The sequence below is a fragment of the Maniola jurtina genome, chromosome Z (assembly GCF_905333055.1).
Source record: "Maniola jurtina chromosome Z, ilManJurt1.1, whole genome shotgun sequence".
NCBI classification, from domain to species: Eukaryota; Metazoa; Arthropoda; class Insecta; order Lepidoptera; family Nymphalidae; genus Maniola; species Maniola jurtina.
In genome coordinates this window covers 12,240,687-12,260,610 of record NC_060058.1, presented here as the reverse complement: position 1 = coordinate 12,260,610, position 19,924 = coordinate 12,240,687, and the positions used below count along the sequence as shown (strand labels likewise).

The 19,924-nt window shown below is 37.8% G+C and overlaps 1 protein-coding gene and 2 long non-coding RNA genes across 10 annotated transcripts; 1 reads left to right on the top strand and 2 right to left on the bottom strand.

Annotated features, from left to right (window-relative positions):
• Nucleotides 1-130: 130 nt before the first annotated feature.
• On the top strand, nucleotides 131-1,057 carry LOC123880140. The gene is made up of 2 exons (XR_006799168.1): nucleotides 131-793; nucleotides 910-1,057. It is a non-coding gene; the product is annotated as an uncharacterized LOC123880140 (long non-coding RNA).
• On the bottom strand, nucleotides 834-14,714 carry LOC123880139 (nucleobindin-2). 8 transcript variants are annotated; one of them, XM_045928084.1, is made up of 11 exons: nucleotides 14,431-14,709; nucleotides 13,615-13,731; nucleotides 11,313-11,420; nucleotides 9,921-10,028; nucleotides 8,693-8,860; nucleotides 8,263-8,385; nucleotides 7,724-7,823; nucleotides 5,472-5,705; nucleotides 4,812-4,915; nucleotides 1,349-1,738; nucleotides 834-1,306 (listed from the first exon to the last, which is right to left on the bottom strand). In XM_045928084.1, exons 2-11 carry the CDS (start codon nucleotides 13,723-13,725, stop codon nucleotides 1,112-1,114), a joined length of 1,641 nt encoding a protein of 546 aa, XP_045784040.1. In that variant the 5' UTR covers nucleotides 13,726-13,731; nucleotides 14,431-14,709; the 3' UTR covers nucleotides 834-1,111. The 8 variants fall into 8 exon arrangements, with proteins under 8 accessions (XP_045784040.1, XP_045784039.1, XP_045784038.1 ...); XM_045928083.1 differs by having other exon boundaries at nucleotides 834-1,386; nucleotides 1,423-1,738; XM_045928082.1 differs by having other exon boundaries at nucleotides 834-1,542; nucleotides 1,573-1,738.
• A 2,904-nt stretch (nucleotides 14,715-17,618) lies between these two features.
• On the bottom strand, nucleotides 17,619-19,924 carry LOC123880141. Its single transcript, XR_006799169.1, has 3 exons — nucleotides 19,878-19,924; nucleotides 19,405-19,492; nucleotides 17,619-17,854 (listed from the first exon to the last, which is right to left on the bottom strand). It is a non-coding gene; the product is annotated as an uncharacterized LOC123880141 (long non-coding RNA).

The following is a 19,924-nucleotide window of genomic DNA, read 5'->3' as shown; positions in this document are numbered from 1 at the left end:
AACTGCGCGTCTGACTGAATATCGTGCGGGGCGCTGACGCGACGCGCAGTTCAGTTCGAGTGCATGGGCACCTTTAGAGCCTCGATAGCTCAACGGTTGAGGAGTGGACTGAATTCCGAAAGGTCGGCGGTTCAAACCCCACCCGTTGCACTATTGTCGTACCCACTCCTGGCACAAGCTTTACGCTTAGTTGGAGGGGAAAGGGCAGTATTAGTCATGATTAGCGGCCAATATTAAAAAAAAAAATGATTTCATAACTCCGATGAAGTGGAACAGACAACTAGGCGATTAACCTAAAGGCGAGACACAGACAAGAGTCAGACTTCGGGATACTTTTTAGTCCAACAAACAAATCCCTTACAAGTTACAACTGCATCGAATAACGCACAGGAATGACTAAATTGAACTGCTCTTGTCGGAGTAATGTTTAAAATACTATCTTCTTTTGTTCTTTTGAAGACCTTTTTTAATAAAGAGAAGGGTGAAGGGTGGAGGCGAAAATAATGATTTACCTCTTGTTGGACTTTCCCAAAGATTAGATTTTTTTTTGGAGGCTCTGTTATAACTTATATCTGAATCATTAGAGTTGTCTTGTTCGTTTCTAGACTCGATAACCTGCCAGTGCATTTCAACATCTATGGACATAATATCATCTAGACTGCAAAACATTATTTTCGCCCTTGGGACAGGAGTGGACACAAATGATTTACATTTTAATGGTGTTTTGGAACCCTCAGTGCGCGAGTCTGACTCGTACCTGGCCGGTTTTTAACTAATTCTGTTCTGCCTTCATGTATAGGCGTAGAATGTTTTATTTCCGCATATGGTTCATATTTTTCTAATGGTGATGTATGATGAGATTTGTCTTAGATGTCATTTGCGTGTGTTTTTGTTGACAATTTGGTCGAGTTTTAATTTTTTTTTTGATTTAATCCTTCACATCTTCCTTGGGTAAGCTTATTGTATCCTTCGTTTATGAGCTGCGCAGACCGCTATGTTTCAATTTCAGTTTGGACTACTTGATTTGCGTTCACTGTATAACTGAGATATCACCCTTTATATAATATACTTTTATATAATAATTAGTCTTGTGTAGTATAGAAGTGAAATGTTAACGTGGCTGGTCCTGTTTGGGCGCCGGCGGATTCTGAACCGGTTGCGCTCGAGATTGCTCCTGCGCGTTCGCAACCACTGGTGGTTGCGCCTGTTGTGCCTGCGCTTGAGCTTGCGGTTGCGATTGTGCGGCCTGGTTTTGCACCGGGGGCTGTGCTGGGATCACGTTAGCGTTTGGTTGCTGGTTCTGTATCGGTTGAGATTGTGGTTGACCCTGCGGCTGTTGCTGCCCTTGTGGTTGACCTTGAGGTTGTCCCTGGTACTGCGGCTGTCCTTGATATTGTGGTTGCCCTTGGTATTGTGGTTGACCTTGATACTGTGGCTGACCTTGCGGTTGTCCTTGATACTGTGGCTGACCTTGCGGTTGTCCTTGATACTGTGGCTGACCTTGCGGTTGTCCTTGATATTGTGGCTGACCTTGCGGTTGTCCTTGATACTGTGGCTGACCTTGCGGTTGACCTTGATACTGCGGTTGTCCCTGGAACTGTGGCTGAGCTACTTGCCCGGGATGCGGTTGGTACCCCTGAGGCGGTGAGTGGAATTGTTGCTGGTAGGCCTGCTGTTGCTGGTAAGCTTGTTGTATTTGATGTTGGGCGCCGGGGACTGGACGACCGTGGGCGTCCACCTGTAATTTCATCCATTAATTCCATAATCCATATTATGTACTATAACTAGGGGATACCAGTGTCTTTTTTCGCGTGGATTTAGGTTTTTAAAAATCCTGTGCAGAAAAAATAATTTGTTCCTGTGGGATAAGAATTAGTTTATGTCCTTTTCCCGGATGCAAGCTATCTCTGCACCACACCAAAAGTGGATGGGATGAATGTGTAACTAACAGACAGAGACATGCTTTGGTATTCATTGTATCAGTACAGATTACTAGCTAACATACCCCAACTTCGCTTGGGTGATTGTCAATGGAGATCTGCATTGTTAAGAAAAGCTATAGGTAAAATCTCAAACTAAACCCAGCGCACAGTGATTCGCCTACAACAAGCTAAGTGGACAAAAACATTTTTTTGTGAAATCTAATTATTATGGTTATGAACAATGATATTTTGTTGTGATACTTCATGAATTATCAATAAATAATTTTTTAAAGGCTTCAGGAATATTTTAAACAAAAAAATCATATTTGGTATGAAAAGTTTATTCAAATTCAAATTCAAATTCAAATCATTTTTATTCAAGTAAACTTTTACAAGTGCTTTCGATACGTCAAAATAATCTACCACTGGTTCGGAATGCTGTTCCTACAGAGAAGAACCAGCAAGAAACTCGGCGGTTGCTCTTTTCAAATGTACAATTTACAATAATATGCCATCCCAATGCAATCCCATTTATTTGAATGAAAAGAATATGTTTAAAATCAGTACTATAATAATAAGTTAAGAAAAAATAAAACACAACATAAAATACCAGTTAAAATCACTTGAAACTTACGATAAAGAAAACCTGAAAGTATAATATGTACACAACAAGTCCCATTATGTTTGATTTTTGAACTTTTGTTTGTTTTCGTGTGAACGCTGTTTCACACTAGCTTTATTCTTATCACCTCTAGATTGCCACTTTTTTATATCTAAACGATAAGTAAAGTCGATGAAGGCCGTGGATTTTGCCAAATAATATTTTGGTCATTATCAATCAATCAATCTCAAAGGTGCAAATGCAAATACAAACAAAAACTCATCAGTAGAATCAATGTTCTCAAATCACTGTTTATAAGTACTGTGCCCGTAACTCCTGTCATATCCCCATTTACTAATTATTGAAATGATGAAGAAGATACATTTCTGAGGACTTCACTTTACACTTCAATCAAACGTTCAGTAACTACTGAACGTATACATATATATGTAAATAAAACTTTAATCAAAATAGCTTGAAGCTTAATATCAGTGCTCTTTTCGGTCACAAAAATGTCTTCCTCCAAAGGAGATCACGATTTTTTGGATTTACAGAGACTATAATAAGATGGAAACACTTCATGTCCCGCCTTCAATGTCCACTTTCGCGTCTTCTTACAAGCGTGACTGGTGCATTTAGAATCTACATAATAAGCTAATGCCTCGTCACTATTTAATCCCTACCACTACAAACATCACCACCAGATTTCTTTTTTCTGAAGATTCCGAACTTCTTATTTAAGAAGCTACGATTCTGTGACCTGACAAACGATGTCCCACTTCCGCAGCTGTAGTCAACTCACAAGCACTGCGCGATTGCATTAAATGTCCAACCCTGCGTTTTTTGTGTTTGAAAGACGTATCTTCAAAATTCTTTTCTGGTCACCTTTGAGGCCGACTTCCTTCAGATGACGAGGAAGGACAAGGCTGATGTATGCAAACTTTAAATTGTATGTCTGCCCCCTCCAACCAACTTTTATTTTTCTGAAGAAAACGATCCTGCGCCATTTTCGATGCAGCCCATTTTTCGGCTAATTTTGAATAAATACTTGCTTTATGCGCCTGAATACTCCTCTGTGATTCAGGAGTCATATTTGTAATAGAAATTTTTTCAGTTATAAAACTCATTCATCATGATCATCATCATCATCATCATCAGCCTGTGGACGTCCACTGTTGGACATAGGCCTTCCCTATAGAGCGCCACCACACCCGGTCCTCAGCCTTCCTCATCCAGCCACTTCCCGCCAGCCGCTTTATATCGTCGGTCCATCGTGCTGGAGGGCGTCCCACACTACGTTTGCTTAAACGCGGTCTCCACTCAAGGACTTTCCGGCTCCCACGGCCATCGCCTCTACGACAGGCATGGCCTGCCCACTGCCACTTCAGCTTGCTAATAGTTTGGGCTATGTCAGTGACCTTGGTTCTCTTGCGGATCTCCTCATTTCGGATCTTATCCCTCAAGGAAACTCCTAACATAGCCCTCTCCATAGCTCGCTGAGCAACTTTGAATTTGTGAACAAGGCCATTTGTCAGTGTCCACGTTTCAGCACCATAGGTGAGGACGGGAAGGACACACAACTCACAATAAAACTCATTAGATGAGCATTTTTCTCTTCTTTGCCATGTTTCCGCCACTCTTCGAAAAATTCTATTTTCGAAATCGAATACACATGTGAAAAAATTATTAAAATGAAATGGAATCATTGTGGTATCCAAATTATACATCAAATTGAAGCTTAGAGCAGTAGCTATATTATATAAAAAACATAGACTGGATACATCTGGATACAAAAAGATATATTCCTTTGAAGTAAGGATTTTTAAAAAAGACGACATTTTTTGGACTGCTTTTTCAAACTCTCTCAGATTACACATTATCTGGTTTTAGAATCTTTATGAAATATAATTAGAAAATGCTTACCCTCTAAAGTAAAATCCATCACAACAGAAACTATAACACTCAGCACAAATTTTAATAAGTGTTGTTGAAAGCATTGCACAATTGCAACTAAAATGTTTACGTAAATGCCATTTCCTTTACACCTGATTTCAACTGCGTATAACAAATTGTAATGGAATGTTTGCCATAATTCTTATCTGGATTTATGATTTCTGGGTTGTCATTAGTGACATGTGACCATCAATGAAATGATTCTTTGAATTGACTTTTGTCCACCTAGCTTGTTCTAGGCGAATCACTGTGCAGCGGTTTGAGTTGTGCATTATTATGTCATTCAGTCAGTTTCTTTTATTAGTATACAATAATTCGCAGGAGTCGATACGTACCAAGCCGCGTTGTTGCAAGTAACGCAGCTCTTCTAACCTCCTGCGTTCGTAAGCTTCGTATTCAGCCTGTGTGTAGATTTGGTTCTCATCTATGGGTTTCCAGCCTGAAACGGATTAGTGAATAGACTTAATGCTCTTCATGGTCTATTGGAATCAACATTTGCGGGCGGGACATACTCAAGAGCGAGATGCGTAACAACGCGATTCAACGTTTGATATTACAAATATTACTTTTACAATTTTTTTTTCCAAACAAACAGCATAGCTCAATGTTGATTGTACACCTCACTGACGCGGATTGGAGCGGAGCGGACCGTGAATTGGCCGATCACAAAACACAGGCTCTAAATCTCCATTCCGCATCAGTGGAAACTGTATAATTAAATTATGTTTTTTTTTTATAAACAGGGTAGAACCGAGTGCAGGGCACGTAGCGGAGGGTAGCGGGATGGTGCTGCGCGGCGGGTAGCATAGACAAATTTGACTGATTGGAGACGGCTCAATGCAGTTCTAATCTGCTCAGCACAAATTCAGCTCCACTCCACAACGCTCTGCTTCAATGGAAACACTTGCCATTTTTTACTGCTCTTATTCGCTCCACTCCGCTTCAGTGTAAGCGCAACATTAGTCGCGTGTAGCGGTCTACCAGTGTCAACTCACCTTCATCTTGGTTGAACTCCGCGCGCTGGGTCTCCATCATAAACTCGTTGAAGTCGATCAAGCCATCCCTGTTCTTGTCATTCTCAGTGAACACATGTTCTCTCATCCTCTCCATCTCTTCAGCCCGCTCGTGCATGTCCTTGTTAGGCCCTCCCGGTGTATACATCTTATCCAGCTCTTTTATAAAAAGAGCTTTAACCTCCTCGGGGTCCCATACACCATTGCCGTCCACGTCTGTTGTGTAACAGACAAATTAATATAACCAATCTATCTGTAATCTGCAGATAAGTTACTAGGAAATGTTGTCATTAAGAGGATCGTCTAGTTGTAAGTTTTCATACAAAAAACAATAGCGTTTTTGTCCTTTAGTCCAATTTTCACAATTTTAATTAAAAAATAAAGTTTTTAAATAAAATCACCCAAAACAGTATTTCAACAATAAAATGTAGGCAACTAGACTATCCTCTTAAATCGACGGCTTACTGTGCAGCCTTTTTAAGTTTGCGTTTTTGACATCTGTCAGTTACAAACAAAATAATATTGTGTGCTCTCTCACACACATTGTTGTTTATATGTGACTGGCAAATGTCAAAAACGCAAACTTAAAACGGCCGCTCTTTTTTGACAAATAACAACGTTGATAGTTAGGTTAGTTAGTTAGTACAGATTACAGATAGACACATAGGCTAAATTCAGCCAAAAATTAATAATAAAAAATGTCTAATTACTTGGCAATGTCTAATTACGTTACTTGAATGTTCGAAGTTAAAAAATTGTACACGAGAGCAAACAAATGAAATGAAAAATCTGTGAAACGAAGTTTCTTAGGTTGAGATCTTTAGAGCGCACGTTGACTTTGCTCAAACTTAAGGCACTGTTAAAACGAGACAGCGTTCTATCGTTGGCATAAATCTGTCTCGTTTTAACGGAAACTTAAGTCTGAGAAATCAAAGTACGCTCTACGGAAAACTGTCTCCTGCCAATTCTTGCAGAATCTTTTCTTGTGTGAACACTTGCAGCAAGATAACTTGTGCAAGTTTTGTACACTAAAAACTTGCAGATGTTGAAAAGATTTACTACTTGTGGACATTCGGTCATTTCATGGGTCATGGTCCATGGGTATTTACCAAAAGAACAAAAAACATAACAACATGTCAACGCGTCATGGAAAGGAGTATTCTAAAACCAAGAAAAATTCAGAAGATTAGAAGCACAGACATCAGAAAAAAGACGAAAATGACTGATGCTCTGGAACATGGCTTAAAACTAAAGTGGCAATGGGCTGGACATGTATCTAGGTGCAAAGATGGGAGGTGGACAGAAACAGTGACGAAATGGAGTGGACCACATGGCAAGCAAAAAGTGGGCAGGCCCCAGAAACAATGGTCCCAAGACGAAATGGAGGAGGCTTTCACCCAGACTTTGGGGTCCATCGAAGACTAACACACTAACAAACTAACACTAACATTCTAATCTATTTACTAAAACAACTAATGAAATACTAACCACATGAAGTTTGTTATATATAGGTACTTATTATTGAGGAATTGTAAGAATGGAAATAAAAAAGCTTAGGTAAGTACTCAACCGAATATAGGAGTCAAATCACTAATTTCTTGCGAAAAGTCTGTTACTGTCAGAAAAAAAGGAATCAGGTGAAAAATCGGTCAAGTGCAAGTCAAGCAATAGGAAAACACATTCTGTGAGAATTTCAATTCTCTACCAATTACGGATCACAAAATACAGTCTGACAGACAAACGTATGGACGGACGGATAGCAGTCTTAGTAATAGGATCCCTATTATAGCGCTATTATGAGCCCTAAAAATAAAACCAATCAAGTCTAAGTTGGACTCGTACACAAAGGGCACCACACAAGATATAACATTAAGTACTTTTATTTTATTCTAATTTGCAGGCGGACATTATGAAATTCGCTATCTTGGTTTTTTTTATTTTTTATTATACATTTTTATTGTAATTATACATTTCACAAAGACGCCTCTGTAAAATGTATATCCATTAAACCTTCTATACTTCTGTTTGATTGAGTACTTGATGAAAGCGGACAATATAATTACAACCACTATACAAGGCTTTCTAACGTGCATGACCTTACCATGCATCATGAAAAACACCTTCGGGTCAAAATCATTGTCCATTCGATCCATTCCCTTCCATACGTCTAATAACTGGTCCTTTGCACCCGGGTGGTGGAGCTGCCACAGATAAACAATCAGTGTTAGACTTACCATGCATCATGAAGAACGCTTTGGGGTCAAATTGCTGGTCCATGTGGTCTTGTTTCTCCCAGACCTCCTCTAACTGTTGTTTTGACCCCGGGTGGTGCAACTGTATCATTTTATTTATTATACATAAACAATAATTTTATCAGGGATGATTCAATTTTTTTACACGACTGCGGCGAAGCTCAAAAGGATAAGATATTATATTTATTTGCCTTGATGGCGCGAGTATCACTAACTACATAAGGTTCTACGAAAATCCAAAAAGCAGATAAAAAGTAGCCTATGTCCTTCTCCAGGATGTATCTCATGTCCGTACCAAATTTAACTATAGGGCTATCAGCTCTTTAACTATATGTATGCAAAAACATGTCGATCCATTGCTCCGTTGTGTCTTGATTGAAGGATAACACATTTTCGCATTTATAATATTAGTAGTGATACCAGCTACATTGTGTTACATTGCAACTTGCACACCACTTATTTAGCATACTATGTTGATAGAACTATGATGAATATGAATGCATGCAAAATGTAATACATACCGGCTGATGATGCTTTTTTGCGTCGTCTTCCTTCTTCAGGTTCTCCTCGTACTCTTTCTTTTGTGTCTCGTCCAACTTCTCCAACTTCTGATGTTTCTCAAACTCTTTCTCCATCTCATATTCCTGAAAAGTATTATATTCAATCATTTGTTCTAAAAATTCGAAAGCTCAAGTCTAATAATAATTTATAAAAGTTATGAGACTGAAAAGTCGTCTTTCTATAGCAAATGAAATATTTTAGATGCTTTATTTTAAATGCTATACAGATATTTATTTAGATGCTATATGTAATACTTGTAAATAGTGGTAGACAAACTATGGCCCTTAGATCGCATTTGTTTCTTGCACCGAGCACAAATTTTATATTTATGTCACAATGTCACTGGTACATGTCACTGGTTCAATGGGATTGAACCATGGTGTTTTGTACCTTAAAATTTTCCCTGCGTTTCTTGTCAGCTGCCTCCAAGTCTGCAGTAGTTTTCTGGATGAGTTTCTTCAGATCATCAATCTCAAATGTGTGTGGATTGTGGTGGTCTAAATGTTCATTGGAAGGCACTTTTCCATCGAAGCTGAGGTCATTAGTCAGCTCGTAGTGCTGAAAATTAAATATCAAAACGAATTATTATATTAATTTATAGTTTCCATACCCAGAGGGCTTTATCACTTAGCCTAGACTAATGATTTTAAAGGTTCTTAAACTGATCGATCTCAATCTTGCGAGTGCTAGAATTATATTGAATAAATTAATTCTAGCACTCGCAAGAAATTAGTCATGAAAAAACAATGTCACCCACTAGACTCTATACGGGCACAAATAAAAAATGTTAGTACCTAAGATAAAGGATGTAGGTATGGCAAGTGGGATATCATTGAATAGGTATTTTCAAATCATGGTCAGATTTCCTGAATTATTTTTCATTTAAGTGTTTGCCTTAGAATTTTCGGGGCTTTACAGTAGTCGTGAATATGTGATGTACTCAAATCATACCTCATTTTCTAAAAGAATATTCTAGCTATGTTAATTAATCATTACTAAAATTTCCTTTTCCCCTCCAACTGAACTTGTGCTAGGAGTGGGTATAACAATAAAGTATTGGATGAGGTTTGAACTGCCGAGGGGAAAACCTTTGGCGGTAATAACCTTCCCCAATTCTCAGGATAGGTACAGAATAAGATGTTCCATTTACCAGCGGGAAAACGTATTGTATAATGAGTCAATACACATTATTTTGTTATGAACGCTTATCAGTTTGTTCGTCATGATAATTAATAATACCTATTGATAACAGTTAATGAATGATTTTTCCAAGTATTTGTGTGATAACAATTTTGTAAATTATGCGGTGCGTCCATAAAACTAAAAAGTTACAAAGAGGGGCTTATAAAATTTTATTCAGCAAGATTAACCACTAAAGAATCACTATGTAACCAAAGTTTGCAATAAAATGATAGATTGATTAGATTTAAATACAAATATTCTTAGAGCGCTCTTCTCTTCTTAATTAGCAATTATTCAGGTCTCATCGTCTTCAATTCATGGCCACAGACAGGCAATGACAGATAAACAGATACACACGTCGAACTTATAAAACCCCTCTTTTTGGGTCGGGGGTTAAAAATCAGGCCTAAATAAAAGAACTAAGAAATGTACATACCTTTGTAGCCAGATGTCGCAAACGCTCCAACTCGCGCCGTTTGATCTCGTCTAACCTACTCCGCACGTTGTGGTGCACGAAGTCCAGTTGTTCTGCAATCTTGCCCGACTGCAAACAATCATACATTATGAGTATCTATACAATCTATTCACTCAGAGAAGTTAATATGGCTCTTTATGTTACGTAATCCGACACAAATGACATATGAGAAGGCACACGATTATGATAATGATACAAAAAATTTATAACACCCCGACAAGTGAAGGTTACAGTAACTAGAATAGAGCTGATAACTTTCAAACGGCTGAACCGATTTTCTTGGACTATTTCGCGCCTACGATCCAAAGTATCTGAGTTTTCCAAAACATCATTTTCAAATAAATAATTATTTATCTATGCAACGTCCATCTTGACAGCTTGACATTTGTCAATTGACATAATATTGTGAACCTAACGGTTATTTAACCTTCTTTTCTGCAAGAAAACTAGAAAAGAGCTGACAACTTTTAAACGGCTGAACCAATTTTTTTGGATTATAGCTAAGAACACTCTCGATCAAGCCACCTTTCAAACAAAAAAAAGTAAATTAAAATCGGTTCATTCGTTTAGGCGCTACGATGCCACAGACAGATACACAGATACACAGACACACAGATACACACGTAAACTTATAACACCCCTCTTTTTGGGTCGGGGGTTAAAACATCAGTGGGCGTTAAACATTTTGAGTGACCAACCAATCACAAACGCGGCTACATTTTCCGAACTAACTTGTTTCCATGGATAGAGCAGTACGGAAAACATAAGTTCGTTTTGTGGTTGTTACTGTTTAACGCTTACTTACTTTTTGTCTTTGTCATTTTTTTTTTCTTTTTTTTAAAGAATATTAGCCATTTTAATCATGACTAACATTCCCCTTTCCCCTCCAACTAAGCGTAAAGCTTGTGCTAGGAGTGGGTACGACAATAGTGCAACGGCTGGGATTTGAACCGCCGACCTTTCGGAATTCAGTCCACTCCTATAACCGTTGAGCTATTGAGGCTTATATTGAGGCATTTGTGTGGGATTGTGTAACAGAGAGTCCTATATTAACTTCTAACAATAACTAACAATGCAAAGACATTGGCTGTGGATAGCTACTATCAACGTCTTAGAGATATATAGAGTGTGCTATCACAGTTCACGACAGTTATGCAACTTGTAAAATACGTCAACCCATACTCACGGGCGTCAAATGTTTCCTACATGTGACGCTAGGTAGGCTTCAAACTACCTACTGTTTGACAGATCTCGATTTCAGGATCAAGTCGAGTATTTCCTCATTTAAGTACTATCTAACAATATAATATAGTGTTTCTAACCAACATTGGAAATGCAGGTGCCAGCTCTTACCCTCACATCCTCTTCATCAGCTTTCTCGAGCCGCTCGCGGAAGTCGGGGTCGCTCTCCAGCGCCTGAACCACCTCCTTCAAGTATCTGTGATACTCTGTGTACTCCGCCTGTAAAAATAACATAGAAACTCACTTCCAGGACCAACTAACTATAAGTATTTGAAAATAGATCGATAACACAGTTCATGAAAGTATGACGGCCGTATTCACAAACGTTACTATGAGTAACTCACAGTGATGTTTCTCACAGTAAGCTTGAACGCATAGTGTAGGTTCCACCAATCAGATCATTGTAAATTGACGTGATACAGTCATCTGATTGGTGGAATCACTGTGCGTTCGAGCGCACTATCAGACCTCATAGTAACATTTGTGAATACGGGTGTTAATCTTGTAACAAAATGTTGAGGCTCCGCCTACACTGGCAGGCATCAAATGTACGTAGGTTATGAAACTAGTATCTTTGACTTCATGTCACCCATAAACATTTGGCAATGTGGATTCAGGATCAAGCGGAGAGTTTCCTAACTCTAGTTCATTCTGGATGGTAGGGCAAGAGATTCGCCAACGGCCAGCAACCAACGGCCAACGGGCAGCACCCACTGATGATGTCAACCGTCTATTATACGCTGTGGCATGCTAGCAGCTACGAAAACATCCTGCGGCATGCCGAGGGTCATCGCTCACCAGACGGCAGGACAGGGATGTTGCCACCCGGCATCCGCTGTCAACTACGAAATGCAGTGGCAATGCCGCCGTCGTATGCCTTCGCATCCTCTCACCCAAACTTTGAGAGCATTATGGAGAACTCTCAGGCATGCAGGTTTTCTCACGATGTTTTCCTTCACCTTAACGGTTCTATTGATATTAATTGCTGAAAAAGCACATAGCTGCGACGGGTTAAACATGAGATTGACTATAGTGCAGATTGTCACATTTTTTTTTAAAGAATATTAGCCATGCTAGTCATGACTAATACTCCCCTTTCTTCTCTAATTCAGCGTAAAGCTGGGTACGACAATAGTGCAACAGGTGGGGTTTGAACCGCCGACCTTTCAGAATACATTACAACATTTGATTGGACTTTTTGTTTTGCAATCAATGTATAAAACTAACAAGTTATCAAATCAAGTTTTTTAAGAGTGTACTTAGTCCATGTTACAATTAAAGTGGCCTCGAAATAAATTTAAAGCCTGTTCTTAAAAGGTTGCATGTAAAGGCCAATGTACTTGAACTGGATATTAAAAAACACTACAAAACTACACACAGAAAATTATTTATTCACTACAAAGTATAGTGAAGTCAGTTTTCTGGGTAAGGAATATTTGACAGGGCTCATCTCAAAAGCTATAAATGAAATGTTATGAATGTTTTTGCTAATTTATGCAGTCTCCAAGTTTTCTTAGATTTAAATTACCACGGAACTCTAAATATTATGATAATAGAAATGGTGGCTGTTGTCTTCAATACTGAGAAGCATATCACTTATTTTGGCAACTCACTTATCCTATAATCCTATTACACTAGATATTATAAAAAGGTAAAATTTGTTGGTTTGTAATTTTTGTATGTAGAGAGTAAACTATGTCAGGTAATTAAATTGACCTGATTCTGAAAATTCACTACTGATTGGGGTAGTGTCAGATTTGTTGTTTTATGACCATCGTCATCATGTTCAACCTATTGCCCAACATATTGCACTTATAAGTATTTAAACAATGATTCATAAAATAGTTTGTAAGCTGTGAGCAAAACAAACAAAATTTTTTGGGGTTTCTCTAACTGTTTATATTTATTTTTCATGTACCAAAATTGTAGTTACAAAGTTATGATAAATTAATCTATGTACAAAGGAAATGCTTATCTCTAAACAGAGATTTCTTCCAGCTTCCCCGTGCAGGTTGTGAGCAAGGTGCATAAATATGTGGAATAGGTCCCATGTTTATCCTGATGTTTTAGCTTGGAAAAGCAATATTTGTTACATCTAAAATATGTTGTTCATAATTTGTGTACAGAAACCTAAAAGAGCGAGACCCAACTCACACTTGACAGTATTTTTAGGTTTATCATGATATGATAAGATATAGCCCATAACACTTAAATGTAATGAGAAAATATGAATTAAGAAATCAATCAATTAGTTTATAGTTTGGGTTTAGTTTATCTAAAGTCTTATAGATAATGGCTAAATATTGCCTTATGTGCTTGAATTTACATGTGATTATACTGTTTGTGTTGCAAATTCCTTAATTGATAACAATTAACAAACACTCAAATCAAGTGAAATAAATGTCCCACTTACCAGATCATCTACCACCTCACTGTCCTGGTCTTTCTTATCCGGAGAAACAGGTGGTGCGTATGCGCAGTGAAGAATGAATATCAGGAACAGTATTCTGCAGAACAGCCTCATGGTGCCCTGAAACCAATGACAGTAAAGATGTACAAACAGTTTTATTTATCTGTAACTTTATGAGCTAGATAAACAACTGGCTCATAAAGTATACACGGCAGCTAACAATAAGGTTAAAGACTACCTAATAAGCAAAGTAGAAGTCTGGAGCTCTTCTCAGACCTGGGCCCGTCTGGAACCCACATAGCTGTAGTTTTAAATAGCAAAATTTTACTATTAATTTATAAAACAACAGCAGCAATAAGAGTGGGAAATGGTGGGATAAGGGAGGAGGGTGAATACCCTATACTATACTTCATATTACATTCATAGGTTAAGCTGAAAACAAATCTCAACACGTAGGAAACTGCGATGGGGGAAGTGTTATCCCTTCAATCCTGGGATCCTGCAGCAAGGAAGCAAGTGCTACGTTTTTAGGATAAGTAGTAAACAAACATTACACTCAAAGATGAAAGTTCAGAAAGGGGAGCCAAATCTGCATTGAATCCAAGGCTCAGGCCCCCAAATACTTGCGATTGTTTTCTAAGGCCAACCCGAAATTTTAGATTTAACCTTCGCCAAGGAAATAAAAGTTTATCCAGAGAATCTCGGTTCAACTGCGTGATTCAAGAATGGGTATTACCAATGATGAAACATAAAATACTGGACACGTTGTATGAAATCTAAATAAAAAGTATTCGTTCATAATCCAATGTAGGTACTTACTCGAGTTCGCTGCGAAATCGGTTTTAAATATAATTTTCTTGATAAATGTGTCTAGTATTTCGTATAGGAAAATCCAACTAAAAATAACTATGAAAACTCCAAAAATCTTTCTAGAACTGATTGGTCATCGGAACCTTCGATCATAGAACGTCCATGATTCGATCTGAATTTGCTTGACGGAATTGAGAATTGTATCTTTTTACCAAAGAGTATGTAATCACTATGCTTTTTACGACATGACGTGTCCCCGACGGTTTTTCACAAAGAGTATGTAGAAAAATGTAGAACAGCTAGTCACTACATTTTTTTTTTTCAGTTAGGCCTGGGCCAGACTGTTGTAAACAAGCTTTCCACAGGGGTGACCTTGTTGAGACGCTTGTAGAGCTCAATGTTGGTGTTTTCGTCCACACTAGTTTACAACATGACTCCTACCTCAGTGTGTTGTCCATAGAGTAGGATGTATATAGGGTATGTATATAGGGTGTTGTCGACTCTGTGTTTGGAAGCACGCATTGCGATATGGCTGAGCTATCTAAACTTCAAAAAGTTGGCGTAGCATTAGCACTTGTGTGCGCAAATGAGGAGAAAAAAAAAGAATATGGATGAAGCGTTGGATTTTATTTGGCCCGTGTCCATAAATGTTTCGGAAGATAGGTCCCAAGAAAGGGAAGGTCCCTGTAGAGTTCAATGAATTCGCTAATAACTTCTTTTTCCCACGTAGACGCCATTTTCGTATAAATAAACATGCGCACGCAACGGTTGCCGCTGCGCAACTGCCCTTGCGTGGTTTACAACAAGCGTTTACACTGTGGAATACGTGTTTACAACTAGTGATGTTCAAAGTTGCTTTATGGCAATCACTTGCTTAATGCTTTATATTTTAAGCATGCTTTTTTATATGCTTTATTATAGCATGCTTTTTTATTTGCTTTGTAGATACTTATTACGGCCAAACGAGCGGACGCGAATAAAGCAAGCGCGGTGACTGCTATCTGACAGTATGCATTCAAAATTACATCGCGTTTATGAATTTACTACGTTATATCGAAACAGTAAAAAACAATGAGTTTTCCTTTATACTTTCCAGGCTTAGGACTGTGTTTAATTGATTGTTATTATTTATGAAATAAAGTATGTTAGTATTTAAAGCAATTATAGGCGTATTTAAAAGTTCATTGATTGTATTTACAAAAATCAACTATGTGCACTGTAACGCCCGTATTGCAAGTAGTTCATCTTTTCTAGGAAACAAAAGGATAAAGAAACTATGCCTCTCGTTCACACTAATCATCCTTTCTATTTGCATTGTTGGAATAAGGAAGGATGTGAAATAGAGGCATAGTTTTTTTATCCTTTTTTTTCCTAGAAAAGAGGGCATTCTGGGTAGTTCTGGCACGTGGTGGTAGTGAAGAGTTTCTGTTCTTTTCACAAATTTTAAGTGTGACAAGCACAGTGATGTTTCTAGCATTCCAACATACAAAAAACTAACAGTTTAACTAGCAGCATGATAATCTTCAAAATTATCTATACTAATAAATAAAATTGGAGTGTCTGTCTGTAATTTCGAAATAACTACCGCATATTAAGGTCATATGGTTATTTGAACGATACTATAACCGAATTACACGTTTTTAAAATTTTTGTCTGTCTGTCTGTTTGAAAAGGCTAATCTTGGGAACGGCTGAACCGATTTTGACGGGATTTTCACAGACAAGTAGAGAATTGACCAGGGAGTAAAATAGGCTACTTTTTTAACCGACTTTCAAAAAGGGAGTTGTGTTTTTCTAGCTATGTACACCGAAATCTCCGAGATTTCTGAACCGATTTGCGTCATTTCTTTTTTAATCGATAGAGGAACTTTGCGACATTGTTTCATAAAAAATTTGGAGTCCAACTCCTCAATCCTGATGCTGCAGGGGATCTGACCAATCCACGCGGGCGAAGCTGCGGGCATCAGCTAGTTTTGAAGTAAACTAATCTACTGAAATTTGCACCTTGATATGAAAAAACGATTATAATACCAGAATTACGAAACAAAGAGTAATGTGTTATACCTCATTTAAATTGGCATTAAATCAGCAAGTTTTTCTGATACAGGGTCACTTTTCCGTAGTACATTTTTTTTCACAGTGCGCTTTTAAAGTGACATTTAATTTTTGGTAAGGCTTTAAAAGTTTTGGAAAAAAATTAATTGCTCTTGTAATTTGGTAGCCAGAGCCTCAATAGAAGGTTTGTAGTTCTGATACATTATCTAGTAATGACACAGCATCGTTTGTTTTATTGTTTTTTATCTATTTTTTTTTAAATTAGTCTAATTGTAAGAGAATCTAGTATTTTGTTAAAAAACCCAATAATATTCATAACTCTAAGGGCAATTTAATTTTTTTTTGCTAGAAATGACCTCCTCTATCTCCCTATTTCGTTTGATCCACGACTTTTTGACCAGCCTGTAGTTATATAGCTCGATTACCACTGACTGACTCATTGACATAATTGATGCAATAGCGGACTCAAACAGGCTATTGAGTGCTATGATTATTCGTTTGAATTGAGAGCCCATTAACCGCCTTCCAAAAAAGGAGGAGGTTCTCAATTCGTCGGAATCTTTTTTTTTTTATGTATGTTCACCGATTACTCAAAGACCCCTGAACCGATTTGGAATTTTTTTTTTGTTTGAAAGAGTATACTGTGCAGGTGGTTCCATATAAATTTGGTGAACATCTGATGAATATCTTCGGAGATGGAGAACAGAACTCCTCAATGGATAAGAGCAAATTGCTCGCGATCAGTGTAATAGCTTAGTAAACAGTAGGGTTTTAACTGGGCATAGCATATTATAGTACAGCGGGGCCACTAAAAATTGTGAAACAAAAAAATTTCAAAAGAAAAATAAAACCACGCATATTAAAACAAAATTAGAAATCCAAGAGTGGAGCTCGCCTGACTTCATACGTAGGTACATTACACGTGTAGCTAAACAAAAGTTATTTTTTACTTTTTAGTGTTGTCGTTTTTGAAGTCGGTGATACTTTTCTTTTGAAATTTTTTTATTTGATTACTAACCAATCAAACTTAAATATAGATACGTTCCCAGACTAGGGGGTAAGTGCCTTGAAGGGGACAGGTTTTGAATGGGACAAATAAAATTTAACATACTACGAACACTGCATTTTTATTTTTAGGAAATTGCAACCCCCCAAGATAACTTTGATCTAAATGACAATCGGCTATCAAAGACATTGAAACATGGTGAAATGACAAGAAGTGCTTATGTTTTCTGAGCAATAAAACTATTTTTTTTTTTAAATCAATTTAATTTAATTAATCAATATAAGAATCGCGTATAAAATGACAACTTTGTGTGAGCGGCGCGAGGGGCGTCCACGGCCCCGCATGCCTCGCCCACGCGGTCCATTCCCGCTATCTGTAACAACATTAATGTCATATTGAGGATGACTCTTGTGCACAATCTTTTTAAGCTAAACTGCATTGACAGGACTAAGTCTAATGCTATCCTTTTCTGTTGGGAGTATAATGACAAAGATAGCAATATTATTTAGACGCATCATTGCAGTTTAGGAAAAATCAGCCATATTGGCGTCGATTTTGATGTTTTTCTCTAAACTAAATTTTAAGTATAGCTGCATCTTTTTCTTTTTGATATTGCTAAAAAAGGATGGAGAATATATTTTAAAATAAAGACTAATGCTACTCTAAAATTTAAACAGTATGGTCAAGAGTAGCGCCTAAAGTCACGAGGTTTGATAGTTTTAAATTAATTTAAGTTTGCCAGTCCTTTCCTTAATACATTGGTCAGAAAAAGATGCGAATACTCTAAAACTTAGTTATCAGAATCAGTGGCGTCGATTCTCATGTTTTTACTTTAAATTTTATTTAGAGTATCTGCATCTTTTTCTTTTTGATATTGCTAAAAACGGACGGAACAAGAATTTTAAATTTAAAGAGTCTAAATTTTAATGCACGCTAGCGACTGGCAGCTAAAGTTACGAGGTTTGACAGTTCTAAATTAGTTTGTCTGTCCTTTTCTTATTACATTGATAGAAAGAAGGTGCGAATACTCTAAATTTTAGTTTTGTTTAGAATCAGTACCATTGTTGCTAATTCTGTTCTACACAATTTCTAAACTAAAATATTAGGTCATTTATGCTATCCCATTCATAATGCTCCCAGTGAAAAGGCACTAAATTTCGAGATTAGATTTGTCAGTTTAGAGATTGTGTACAGCAGAATTAGCTATATTGTGGCTGATTTTGTTGTCCGAAATCTCTAAACTGACAGCTTATAATTTATTGTTACCCCTTTCGTAATTCTGCGGAAAAGGATAGCCAAAGATAGTCTTTAGGGGGATTAGAGAGGATAGGATTAGATAGATTAGGATAGAAAAAGAGGACAGGGAAGCACTTATCTCTATTAGAGATCTCTACTGGTGACCCTTGGTAGTGCGAGAGGTTGTTAAGGGATAGGATAAGGGATAGGATGTGGATAGGAAGTCTGTTTAATCGAGATGGTTCTTAGGTATGTTTGTACTACTACTAACTAGTCAGTAACAGACATACTACTGACTGCCGTACTACTACGCCGGCCAAGAGCGGATTGGCAAACTTCACACATCTTTGACAACTCTGACATGCAGGTTTCCTCACGATGTTTTCTTTCACCTTTAAAGCAAGTGATATTTAATTATTTAAAACGCACATAACTTGTAAAAATTAGATGTGCGTGCCTGCGACCGAACCCCCGATCTCCGATTAGGAGGCGGACGTCCTCACCACTAGGCTATTTCAACTATTAATCGAATCCTAACATTACTTATTGTTTATGTCGTAAAAGATGCCTTATTATGTTAAACATATTTTACAAGTTTGTTTTATTCGATTTTTGGTACAGGAGACCCAGTTTTAGATTGACTTGTTTGCTCATAAACAAAAAAATATTTTAAAAGAGAAGACTCACCCTCCATTCCGCCTAGGAACATAATGGGTAGGAGTTTAATCTTCATTGTCATCGGCACCGCTGCTTCCGAGAGATAGAGTGCTGCTTGCTGTCAAAATAAATACAATTTAAAATTATTCCGATAAATCAACAGAAATAATAAAAAAATGAAAATTTGCGCGCGGTTACACATCCGCGAAAGGAACAAAACTTGTATGGGATTATGTGCCGGCTAAGACGGTGCCTATGACACTTAAAACGAAGTGTGACTTGGTTTGAAGGTACCAATATTATAGTTAGCGGGGAAATCGAAAAAGGGCATTGCATATTCTAGCAGTGTATATTCCAAACTAGGGAGCGAATCGCTTCGGTCCGTGTAATTCCGACTAGCACAGAAAGACGTTGCTAGAGGGTAGTAAAGGATTGATCATTGGTTTGAACTTTGAACAACACTGTTGATGCCGCGGCGAGTCCTGCGTCACAAGTGTACATACGCTCGCTGCCGCTGCTGATGACCTCGATCTGCTGGTGCGCGGGCGCG

What these genes read in the sequence shown, in the direction of transcription:
- LOC123880139 (XM_045928081.1), bottom strand. Translation starts at nt 13,725, where the DNA reads ATGAGGCTGTTCTGCAGAATACTGTTCCTGATATTCATTCTTCACTGC. An exon ending in TGCGACATCTGGCTACAAAG is followed by an intron (nt 8,861 to 9,920) that starts GTATGTACATTT and finishes TTTAATTTTCAG; the next exon opens with CACTACGAGCTGACTAATGA. An exon ending in GGTGTTTTTCATGATGCATG is followed by an intron (nt 5,706 to 7,590) that starts GTAAGGTCATGC and finishes GTTACACAACAG; the next exon opens with ACGTGGACGGCAATGGTGTA.